General features: G+C 37.1%; 1 protein-coding gene across 16 annotated transcripts in view; it reads right to left on the bottom strand.

Moving 5' to 3' along the window:
• Positions 1-623: 623 nt before the first annotated feature.
• The window catches only part of NRCAM (neuronal cell adhesion molecule), a 109,177-nt gene continuing 96,592 nt past the window's right edge, over positions 624-13,208 (bottom strand). For 9 of the 16 annotated variants that reach the window (XM_026038927.1, XM_026038928.1, XM_026038925.1 and 6 more), the window contains 3 exons: positions 12,788-12,866; positions 4,139-4,150; positions 624-3,550 (listed from right to left, as the gene is read on the bottom strand). In XM_026038927.1, coding sequence (XP_025894712.1) covers positions 3,313-3,550; positions 4,139-4,150; positions 12,788-12,866 — 329 coding nt within the window. In that variant the 3' untranslated portion in view covers positions 624-3,312. The remainder of the gene's footprint in view (positions 3,551-4,138; positions 4,151-12,787; positions 12,867-13,208) is intronic. The other 7 variants (XM_026038926.1, XM_026038932.1, XM_026038935.1 and 4 more) reach the window with 1 other exon arrangement.

The following is a 13,208-nucleotide window of genomic DNA, read 5'->3' on the forward strand; positions in this document are numbered from 1 at the left end:
TTTTCATAGGCCTTGCCTTAAACACAGGTGAGATGATAGATTCTAAGTGAAGAGAATTTAGCTGACAAATCGCATGCCACTTTGCTGAACACAGAAACCACCTTTTCCAAGGAACAATATGAGAAGATTACAAGAAAAGAATTATGTTTAGGATATTCTCTTTAATTCCCTCAGATTTGTACAACCACTTCAGTGAGCATAAAACCAAAACCAAAAATAAATCACAAAAGGGAAAAATGCATTAATATTTAATAAATAAATGCATTAAGGAAAAATTATGCATTAATACACTTTGGGGAACAGTCACACACACAGAAGAAAAAGTAAGGTTTGTCTCAAAAATGATAACCATACAAAATCATTTATTCCAACAAAACTTTCAAACCCTCATTGCAGGAATCATCAGAACAGAAACAGTTGTATTTCATACATCCCAATCAGTGCATATTGCTGGAAAAATGATGAGAGAAGCTGGAATAGCCAGCTTCAATTACAGAGCTAGCTCGGGGAGCTGACACCAAGGCTTCGGAGAATACCCTGCATCCATGAATCATAGCCAAACACCATTTTTATTAAAATGTTATTTCCTGAAGTATTTCTATCTTGGAATCCGTACCTCTCTTTCAGTCTTCTGAGTAACTGCCCTCTTGCTCCAGCTGTTTCCTCTCAGACACAGAATGGACAACATATGAAAAGGGATTTTCTGGATTTTCTGTGCTGTGAAAGATGTTCCCCCACTTTATCCACTGATAAATGTGGATATTCTAAAACGAATGTTCTGAGTTTTGTATGTCAGGCAATTTCCTGATTCGGGATCCTACCTGAGGGATCCTGTTTTAGAAAATATACTCATACTTGCACTTACTCCCTCTTGCAGGTATGGAACATGTCCTCCCTCGTCCTCTCCTTGCTCCCTCCTTTGCTATTTTGACTATAACATTCATGGAAGAAAATGCAGACAGCACCTAATTTCAATGGGAAATGGTCAGAGACATTCACATTTCTCAAACGGCAGTAAGTGAAGATGCAACATTCTGCAAATAACTTAGTTACAATACATGAACTCCTGCAATATCATGGGAACGACTTCTGACAAGAGTTGTTTCATGTCTCTTTTCCACTTGTAATTCTTAATTATCTGGTGAATCAGATGTGATTTGTACTGTAAACAGAACAAGCAGTGAAATTTTAAAACCACATTTATTTTTAATACAAAATCTGTTGCACTATTACAGAAGTGAGCCTGTATGTTTACCCCCACATGCACAGATAATTCAGCATCTACAATTAAATAAGAGTAAAATTATACTTCTTTTACCAAAACCATTGGCAAATCTCATTAAGAAATATTTGCTTTGTGCTTTGTAATCAGTGTTTGCATTACCCTTTTCTTATTTTGGCTCCCATTAAGAAAACTCATCAATGGAAGGCTCAGAGGTGCAAAAAAAAACCCTTCTTACAGTTAACTTAGATGTGTAATAACTTCAGTTGTGCTTTACCTACAGTATATACATGAAAGCTGCAAGATGTACTACAGTCTAATGTAATGCATTGGTAAAAGCTCTGAATGATTTTATTAGGAATCCGCGGTAAGTAGGTAGAACAGTTCGACTATTTTGTTTTCACAGCAAAAAGAAAAAAATTATATATATATATTTAAGTAGATGCTTTAAAATACCATGCACACCACTGGCTATAGTACTTCTTACACAGTACAACATAAGCTTTCTTGTTTTGTTTGTAACATCTAGAAGCATAGAGCATCTACACTTTCAGTGTATTTACAAATTCAACAAAATATCTACATATAAAAAGCTTACTTAAAATTAAACTTGATGCAAGTTATGAAAAACCAATTTATTGGCAAATGAAACTGAGCATTCCTTCAACCATAGGTTGTTATAAAAAATTTATATTTGGAGGTAAACATTTGATTGATATAATAAGTGAGAAAATAAATTTCATAACTGATACCGGGAATCTCTTGCCACTAAACCATGTTAGCACTTGTCAGATTCCTTGAATTCTGAGGTTCCCAGTGGTAATGCTCACACTGCTGCTGGGGGTGGGTAATTCCAAAGCTGCCACGTTCATCTGGCCAGGATACAGAGGGAAATGCACTCTTGCTGCTATCGTCTTGCTGGTATAGGATTTTTTTAACATTTTATTTTGCAAGAGCTTATAATTTTGTTGTGTTAGTAAATAATTTAATTTTGACTTTTTTTTTTTAAACAAATCTTCTAAGGCCATGAAAACTTGTTGTGCTCTGTCTATAAAGTCAGTATTTTATTTTCAAGGCTAAAATAACATCTTTTTTGTGTAACAACACATTGAAAACATTCTTTTTTTTAGCACAACAGTTCCATAACACTTTTCTTTTACATTGTTACTGTATTTGGCAATGATCGTAGTCCACTAATCACAGTTTACTGCACCAACTGATTTAGTAGCAGAGTGCATTATGGAATGCATATTGTAAAAAGGCACTGAACGTATTTTGCCCTGTGTTTTCTGGAATATTTTCTCTCATTTTAAAGTTTTTCCTTCAGTGACTGTACAAATTCCAAACCGCATTGCAATGCGTGTCTTTCATGCCCTAAAATCAATCCAATGTATTTTGATGTAAAAATAGAACACTGTACTGCTGTCACACTTGGTAGATTAAAAAGGCTATAAAGTAATAGGAGCAAAGAGCAGATAATAGGGTCTCATTAAGCATCAGCAAATGCAAGTGTCATACTTAAATCATTTAGCAATTATATACTGTACATACTGTTCCTAACTGTCTTACAAAAAGACATATGATAGCTAGACATTAAGTCACCAATTTCACAACAATGTCCACAAAGACATTGAAGTTCTATATAATACTACTATAACACTCTGACAATGAAAACAGAATTCATATTCAGGGATTCAGCTGAGGACCGCATAACAAATTATCAGACCAGGTTTTGATAGTGTACACAAGATTATCCGTGAGCTGTGTAGCATTTTTTTCATGCATTATACTGTATTTTCAACAGGAAATAATATTATCAGTCGATTTTTTTTGTGTGTCAGTTCCTTAAAAAAAAAAAGAACACGAGAATACTCAAGTTTGGAACCAAATTGGAATTTCTTATTTTGATTTATAATAACATTCCACTTACTGTGTCATTACACGGTATAATTATATTGGCCTGCATATTCTTCTAGCACAAACCTCTTGTGGTGAGGAGCTGTTACCTGCATGTTCATATTACACGACGGGGATGTACAAGTGCTTTAAATACAACTGAAGATACTGCGACAAGGGATCAAGTTCTTTGATTACACAAACGAATTCATGGCATTTACAGGAGAAGGAGCCTCAGAACTTTCATTTCCTTCTGCAGGTTCTTTCTCTTTTTTACCGCTATATTGTCCAATAAAGGAGCCATCCTCATTGAACTGACCATTCACACCTTCGCCATAGTCAACTAAACTATCATCACTGTCTTCCTTTTTCACAGTTCTGTCTGAAGGTGTCCGGCTTCCTTTTTTTAGAGGTTTATGGTCCTCTGCATCACTGGAGACACGCACACATATGCATCCAAAAATAAAAAAGAAGAAGAAAAGGAAAGAATTAACGAATGTATTATTTATTTAGGCCAAATTAGCTATGCATGCGGTTTTAAAAAGCGTGTGCACAGCCCTGTAACCCTTTAGTAAACCCACATCACATTGTAGAGACAAATCGACAAATCAATATGATGCAGTTGACATGAACACATGGTGCAGTAATGGTTTAAACAGAGAAGATCTGCAGTGGAGGGAGGGGGTTTCGTGGTTTCTTTTATTTTATCGTGCATGATTTTTCAATGGTAACACTTGTGCTCTTGGCTCAGAAGCAATTTAGATGTAACTGCAAGCATTAAACAGTGGGTTGTAAAGTTACATAAAAAAATTACTTGTTCTTCAAAGAAATAGCTTATAATGTGCTGTGAAGTTAGTCTGTTAAACTTCTTAATTTCATTGACTCCTTGAACGTGAATGAAGAATGAATTCGGTTAAATGAAATACACTGTCTTTTTAACTAGTAAAAAGAAAATAAAAGTGCTGCATTTCAAATAATTTGTTATATAATGCAGGCCAGACTTGCAATTTTCAACCTTACCTTTCAAGAGACCTATATATTCCATTAAAAGGGTGCAGAAGAAACAAATGAAAATAGCCTAAGAAGAAAAGCAAAGTCCATATCCTGATAGTGATCAGTATTTTATGAAGTTGCTCTTCAAATGCTAAAACATTCACTGTGTCCAGGTAAAGCAACAGTTTAACTTATATTGTCTAGAAGCGAGTGGTTATGAGCATGCTTAGTCTGCAGGTAGGCACAACAAGATCCTTTACTCCATTTATCTTTCCTAGCTTCATTCTGATGGTACTTCTGCACTCATTATCACTTATCAGATCAGCCTTCCTACTCAAACCCTCCGCTGATAACATGTTCTGGCAGTGGGGAGGGTGATTTGGAAGACAACAGAAAAAGGAAAGATAGGTCAAACTATACAGCATATATACAAGATCATATAGATTAACGAATGTCCTATTGAGAATTTCCCATTTCAATAAAAATCATTACACCAGTTTCCCATTCAGCTGCTATTTTTGATTTTTTCATCATCTTTTTTTTTTGGCTTTGGAATATACTTAATTATTATATCCTGCAAAGATATATCTGTAATGTGGATATACTTAGACGCACACACAAAAATATATGGTACACTTACAAAAAAAAGTACAAAAAAATTTTATTTTTCTGTACAGATATAGGAAGAGAGAAATGCTAGAAATAAAATTGCATTTCCATCTAAGAAAATCTTCATGTCAAAATCAAAATATAAGGCAGACAAAACTCTAAACTTGACTATGAGCTTGACTTTGTTTTGGCAGCTGAGCATGTGGCACGAGGATAAATATTGTATCGTTGATCTTGTGCCTCCACTGGGGCTGTGAATGGACAGGGGATTAACTCCAACAGAAATTCCACTGCAGAGCAACAAGCCTCCAGAAGCAAAGCAAAAATGTCTGTAATGTGACAAACATAACCGTCGTACAAAATATTTTTAAAAGAGATCCTTTTGGAAGGACACTGCGTTTAATAGGCCAATGAGAAATTAGAGGATTTAAATATTCTCTAACTCTAAGTGTTCCTGTCAGACTGAAAGTATTTTGTCTGCTGTCTTCATGAGAGTGCATTACAGACATTAGAAAGAGGCTATACACATGAAATGAAGATCAGTCCCTCACTTTTTAATAGTTCTAGGTCCTACTTCCATAGGAAAATGAGCTGCAGTGTTCAATGCTTTTGGAATTATAGCACTTAGTAAAGAACATTGTACATATGATTTTTTGTTTTATTTAAAATATTTTTATAGCATAAGTAGGAAGGAAATAATTTGCATGTGCCTCACATTCTAAATTTACAGAAAAATGTGCAAATATTCTGAAGTGTGAGTCTATCCAGTGTTATTCAGTCAGCTGGAATAAGACATAAATAAAAGGTACATCATCACTGTCTTAAAAAAATTTACATTTTAGATATTAGAAAGTTGACAAAACACAAACAAATATTAAAAACAAAACAAAACTAGAGGTTAATTTCTAAGTTAGAGAAATCTGGATATAGAAACTTTTGCTTTGTTGCTCTTACAGTTTTCTTGTTTGTATTTTTTGTTTATGAGTATTTTGCATTTGTTTATAAATAAAATTTATAATCTAAACAATGAAGAAATACTTACACAGTTGGTTGCATTGCATCTGTGGGTTTTGTATATTTTGGTACGGATGCAGATTCTACTGTCTGCATAATTAAAATACAAACAAACTAAACTGCAGATTTACCCTGGAGTGCAGCTGCATGGACACAGTGACTGGTCTAAGTGACCACGTAGAGCCCTGGAAATATCGGATCTGAACCCTGGGAATCCCTCCATTTCTGAACATGAAAGTCCAGAAAAAAGTTCTGCCCGGAGTCTGGCAGTAAAAAGGGAAGTGGAACTACCCAGGGCAAGGTCGGTTCACTTGTTCGAAGAGAGGAAACGTGTGCCACAGCACCATGATTCTTCAGCTAAGGGACTAGGGCTGTGATTCTTGTATTAAATATGACTAAAGAATTTTGGATGGAAGTGAAAGAAAGCGAGGAAGGAAAAGGAAGAACAAACGGGAGAGAGATGGAAAGACAGAGGCAGAGGAAGTGAAGACAACAGTGTTTTGGACAGCAATTTTATAACTCTGGGAATACGGAGAAGGGTCCCTGGTGGTCAGGGAAAATAAATGGATTTTCTGTGTGCTGCCAAGAAGCAGTGTGAAAAAGTAGCTGTATTGTCTCATTGTGAATACTGAAGCCCAAAGAGCTATAAAATATTGGCTTTAGAGCATGCAATACACTGCAGAAACATGTTAAAGACAGAAGTTCTGATATACTGATATTCTGAAGCTTGCTAATCTTGTTTATGATCTTCTATAAAAGTGTGCCAAAATGCAGTAAGGATAGATCATAATTTCTTTTAGTTTTTCCTTGTGGTTTTGTTTGCTGTTAAACTTACCTAGTGCAGTATTTTGAAACAACAAATAAAGTACAAGTTGGATTGAATAAAATTACTGGAAAATTTAAATGTATGATATATGTCACATACACTGTGCATACAATAATAGTGAGACAATAAGTACTGGGAACAAAGCAGGGGGTGAGCATGTGTGAGCATGTGTGTGAACTCTGCACATACACGAGAGAGCCAGGAAAGCCGAGTCCAGTGCTACTTTTACTATTTGCTGTTGTACAAATACATTTCATACTCTTCAAGGGTGGCAGTTTCTTAGTGAAGACCCATACTTACAGATAACCAGGCCATGTAACTTGCCATTTTAGTAAAAACAGTGTGTTTAATTTTAAAGTATACTCTGACAGAATGATTTAATGTTGCTAGTTGCATACATATATGAATATGTATTTCTTTTTCTTCTTAGTTTCATGGAAGAAATAGCAAACTTGCAGCTAATGACTAGAAGGCATGATGAAGGTGATAATGACAAGCATAAAGTACAGACTTACTTTATAAAACAATACTTCTGTTTCACAGGCTTATGGAAAGAAATGTGTTACCTTCAAATCTCCTTTCTTCCTTCACCTTTTTAATTTTTCTTCCTTAGAAATGGGCACATGCAGCAACCAGTCAGAAAGGGGAAGACATTTTTACGGTGCCTCTGCAGTCCAGCAGGCAGCTAGTTCCCACTACACTTTGCCACATTAAGGGACATGCAAAACAACTCAATATATGGTTAGCAACACACTGCTTTTCCTTCTGACACAACTGTCGCTCAAAAGGTAACACAAAACAAAACCAGTGAAGCACCCTGAGCTCTTTCCCTAGATGTTTCACATATGTTTCTCTATGCATTACATCTCAATCCAGATTTGAGAGCTTTTTACTATTTCTTGTCTAGCCAAGATACACATGTATCTATTAGTTATTTTTCCAAGCAAATAGTCTTTAGGATCTCTGCATTAGTGATCTTCAGTCCTAGCAGAAGCTGTAAAATATGCAAAACTGAGCTCTTCCTCTAACTGGCAACAGGTTGAAAAATCTGTTAGTCCAAGAATCTGACTCTCTCCTTGTGAAAATTTTAAATTTTTATTTACTTGAGATAAAGTTAATCAAATTTTCCGCAGTTATTATGTCTTCTGGAGGGAAACCAAATAACATGAAATCAATGCAGTGACTCAAAAAAGAAGTTACACAGTCTTTGGAGAAATAAGTCGGGAACCACCACAGCAAGCTGGTGTGTGTGAACGAGAACAGAGCACGACTGCTGCTGAAGCCAGTCAGAGTACGGACGCGCAGGGATCGTGGGCAGCCTGCTGGCATCCCCTCTGGTGTTAGAAGCACTGTGCTCAGATGCAGGCTAGGGAGGGCACAAGTTACTGGCCCTCTGGAAACAACAGGCTGCAATAAAACTTGAAAAAAATACAGTAGAGAAAAAAACAGCTGCAGGCCATAAACTATCCTCATTGTTAAGCAGCCTACAGATGGGAGACTAGTTATATTCTTATCAATCAACCTCAAGGTTGTCTACTAACCACTTTCAGAAGGTGTCTTATAAAGTAACCAGACATTTCTTGGACAAAAATACTTTGTGCATCAAAACACTTGAGGCACAAGAATTCAATGACATGTGTCAATAGTCTGTGTAATAGTAGCAGTCCTGTCACTGTGGATGCCTTGTTCTGTTTGACCTTTCTGAGCACGTTTCACAGATTGGAAAAATAGGATGAAAATACATAGATATCATGAAATAAAGGATGTGAAAATTTGAACATAAATTTCCCATAAATTTGAACAAATTCATTTTTGTACTCTCTCCCAGTTTTCAAATCCAAAGGCCTGAAGATGTTGTAACTCATTAACTTCTCTTGATTCATGGCCCAGGACAGAAATTATGTAGGCTGATTTAATATAGGTGGGCCTGTGCTGACCTGAACAAGAGCTCTGTGTCTTTGTTTATTTTTTCTTTAAACAAATATTCAAATAAGGTATTTTGTGCAGTGTCTTGCTGTTCACAGTTAACTGAATCAGTCTTCTAAAATTCAAAACTATCAGGACTGCAATGCAATTCCTTTGCTATAAAATGGACTTCCAGAGGCACTGGAAGTGCCTCTTCCAGTCTTATTATGTGATGACCCAATGACATCCCCAGCCACAGGGGGACGGTGTATCCAGTTATGCTGTGGTCCTCAAAACAACTGGATTTTCTAGAGCATTACCTAGAGCATTAGGCTGATATGGCTGAAAAACCACATGGTGGTGGGTGTTGCAGGAAGGCTGCTCATAGGTAAAGAAACAGTTGAAAAGTGAAAAAATTCAAATAAGTCCAGACTGTCTCAAGAATACCAGGAAGATTAGCAACTGAGTGAGACAAAAACTCAAACTAAATCTGAGAGCTATGACTTCTCCAGAGAATATTAATTAGTGGCAAAATTATTGAAAGTTTACTTTGAAACAACTAATCTCCTAAGCATTGGGCTTACTTGTCCAGAAATACTGATGCCCATTCATCATAAATTTCTGAATCTTCCACTTTTACCAGTTCCTGAGAAAAAAAGGCACTTGCGTCTATATTGTCAGAAAGCTGCTCTTGATGGCTCTGATGTCTCTCTGTAAATGAGATGTTCTCTTGTAGCTGGTGTGAAAGGACTGTGAGACCTTATACTTTCCCTTCCCTCCTTTAAACTTAGGAGAAGAACGGGAAGAGCTCAGACAGCTGTGAGGATATGAAAACCAAGAGCTTTCAAGAGATCTTTTTTTCCTCTGCTGGGGGAAGGAATGCTTGTTTTCTGAAAAATCCTTCATGAGTTTTACCACGGATTCACCAAACAGTTTGCCACCTGTATATGGTAACGACAGCAGTCGACATTTCAGATCTAGCGACGAGGTCCAAGGCCGCAGCCATACAGCTCTCCAGGCTACTGTGAGGCAGGCTATATTTTTAAGTGTGAGTCTGAGAGAATCCTCAGCTGCATCATGGATGAAATTAGCTGTCATTTTACATAGCCTATGTGTCCTCTGCCTGGGAGTGGATTGGATATATTTCTTTTTGACTCTATCTTGTTCTTTCTTCAGCCATACTAGCAAGGCTTTTGAAGCGTAGGTACAGTAGATGGATACTCCAAGTTGGGCTGCAGCTAGCTTGAAAGATCTTCTGATGGCTTCCTCCACCTTTCTGTCAGTGGGATCTTTAGGCAGAGCATCCATTTTAGCAGGTACTGCATCCCCAGTGAGCACTGCCCTGTCTACCTCAGGCAAGGCCCCCCACAGAGCAGCTTTATCTGCTGGAAGAGGATACACCTGACCTAAGACTGCTGGGGCTTCGTGCTTTGCCTCAGGATTACTCCAAATCCTACGGACAAGATTTTCCAGTGCTGAATGGATAGGAAGGGCGTTATCTACCTTGCCTTCTTCAGAGGGGGTAGGCAGTTCTTCTGAAGAGCATTCAGATTTGGAAGATTTTAACACTAGCACTCTCTTAATGTGCTTGAACAGATAATTCTGATCCTCCATGTCAAACTTACGCACAGGGTCCGGTTCCCCTTGCTCTTCTGCAGAGGACTGAGATGACACCTCTACATCTTCAGGGGATGACTCATCCTCCAAGATCTCGTCAGCTTTATATCTCTCCTTACTAGAAGCTGTTTGCTCTTTTAAGCTGTCCACATAGTCAGATTCAAAAGCATGGAAATTGCTCCCAGTTGCTTCTAGGGGAACCACAGGAACTTCTGTAATTGGCACCCTGGGATGCTTTATTGAATGCGAGCTAGTCTGGGCCACAGCAGTTAAACTTTGTTTGGCTGCTGTCAGTGCATCCTTTAACACAGTAGCCAACTCAGGCAATATTATAGATCTCACTAATGTATTTTTTTCAGCTTCAGAGAAATGAGCAGCTGTAGGAGGTCTTACCTTCTTGTCGTACGAGTTTTGAGAGTCTTCTGAATCTGAGCTGTGGTCTAGGGTCTGGGTGAAGCACTGCTGGGGAGAATGCTGTCTTGCCAGGGAGCCACCAACTGAGCTGCTGCTGGGCCGCTGATGGAAAGGGGGAGCTTGTCCTCCCTGAGAACCTGAGCCCTCCTCCGACCCCATTAGCTGTTGCTTGCAAGCATGATGTCTAGAGCCATGCCTGCACTGCCATTCTTCTGACCTCTTTTCCTCTTGGCAGAGGGAAGCAGGGACAGAACTAACCCTGGTAAGCTCTGAGGACTGCCTAGCCCTCCTCCTGGAGAAGGAGGTCTCTGATCTGGTGCTGGAGTATTGATCCCCTGACCTTCTGAAGAAGTTGCATCTGTCAGATCTCACAGAAATTGCTTTGGCAAAGACAGAGTCTGCTTCAGGAGATTTGGCACAGCTACCTTGTCTTTTCTTTTCCTTGTCCATTTTCTTTACTGTCCAAGTAGACATGGACCTGAAGTGATGAAAAAAGTTCAAAATACTCGAATTCCTGGACCTTTCAAAAATCACTTACTTTTTTTTTTGTTTTAAGACTGTTTAAGACTAAATTGTTTTTTTTCTCAAAGAAGCACTGCACTGTGACCAATGCCAAATGAGACAGACAAACTGGGAACTGAGTGACTGCAGTGATGTTGGGCTGCAGAGGGTGCCAAGATATCTTCGTAATCTGACTGGTTGCTGCTGCTGCCCTGTCTCTAAGGAAAAAAGAGGAAAGCCCGATAGAGTCTAATTAAACAGAAAAATATGTAGAAAGGAGTTTTTGCATGGTAAATAGGATGAGCTTCTTCACATGAATAACTCTGAAAACTATGCATGCAACTGTCCATATTCACCAGACAAAAGGTTGATAAATAGACTATAAAATCATGCAATGAAGCTACAGATGGTTCTATAAATTAACTGAGGCCATTCAAAGATGGAGGCATACATCTAAATTTTGCTACACATGAAAACAGACTTAATAGTCTTAACATATGCCTGAACATCCAAGGCCCCAGATTTGTACCATTCTGTATGAGGATCTGTTTCAGCTAATCAAAGCTCCAGATTCAGAAAGGCAGAGGAGCTATAAAGCAGAATGCAAACTAGACTCTCTAGGCCAACTTATATAATACTATACTATACTATACTACATCCAAACACTGCTTCATAACTCTTTCTATCAGATAAATTTAATTAACTCATATAACTTAAAATAAATGCTGTAATTCACTATTCTGAACAACAGATTAGAGGTTTTTTTTTTTTTTTTTTTTTTGGAATTAAGTTAGAATTAAAAGAAACTGCTCTCTGGCATTCAGAATTGTGAGCCTCTTCCAGTCAGATTAAGATGCCCATTTGCCTTATATAAAAAAAATCACAACAACAGAATGAATCCACCTCAAAAAAAAATATTCTATGCATTTTTGTAAATTTTTCAGCTACAAAACAAAGAAGGCCTTTACATTTTTTTGAGAAAGGAAAATACAGTAAAATGTACTGAAATGCCTAAAGCATTGAAATATTTAGAAAATCGTAACATTGTTTCCTGACCTAATCAAACACACCAAATAATATCCTGCTTTTTTAATGAACAACCCCACCCATACTTGTGATAGGAACAGAGTTGCCAAAGCATGCCTTCTGTGCTGCAAGGAGACTCATTTTATATATATGTAGGATAAAGGAAGACAATCAAGAATAAAAGCTGTGTGGCATGCTTTGAAGCAGCTTGCTGTACTTCTTGTACAGAAATAGATGAAACAGAGATTTGTTTTTCTTTTAGGACATTCTCTCACCTCTACATTTAACATCTCTTTTATTAGTTAAGTGTTAGTATTGTCAGCCATATTAAATTAGCTTATTTTCCTGGCAGTGGAACACCATGTTGTCTTAAGTTTGTAGAAGAAATGTATTTTCAGAAAGAAGTATTTTCAAAAATAGAATGCAATTATGTGCTGTAACTGAAGGACTGCAAGCATGCAGTGCCTGAAAAGCACATGGTAGCTGATACTTTAATTATCTGAAAGATGGACTTGAAAACAAAGTCCTCACTTTCAGACACTTTGGGTTGAATTTGGACTTCAACTTGCCTCAGTGGACAATCCCTAGCTTACATTCTAAGCTCTCGTTTCACAAATCTTTAACATATATTTAGTTCTATAAAACACTGGATACAGAATATTTGTCAGAGTGAATGTTACAGTTTTGAATTAATAAGTGAGATATTATATGAAGTACATGTGTGATATGAGTAGTGATCATGATAAATCATATTAGCCACTCACCTGTATTCACCAAATGTTCCATCATCTTCCTTCATAGGTTGTATTTCTGGATCAGCATGGGCATCCTCTTTTTCCTTCACTAAAGTATTTGAAATGAGATTTTTTATCATTAAATTGGGAGACTAGAAACGGTAAGATACTCATTTCACATACTCATCCCATTTGGCACAGAAACATATCTGAATAAAAACTGTTCTCTGAATAGAGATCTTAGGCTGCTCCCTTTTTTTTTTTTTTTTAAAGAAACATTCTCTTACTTATACATAGAATTTTACCTTTACTCAAGTAGAAAATATTGTATGTCATTCAGCATTAGTAAAGCTTCATTTCTAGCATTAGTGAGTTTTCTGTCAAAAACCTATTAAAATACTTGCTCTTTTACTATTAAAAGAATTATTTTCTATTGCAATCTGAATAATTT

This window comes from Nothoprocta perdicaria, unplaced genomic scaffold (genome assembly GCF_003342845.1).
Source record: "Nothoprocta perdicaria isolate Ctin4 unplaced genomic scaffold, notPer1 scaffold_22, whole genome shotgun sequence".
NCBI lineage: Eukaryota > Metazoa > Chordata > Aves > Tinamiformes > Tinamidae > Nothoprocta > Nothoprocta perdicaria.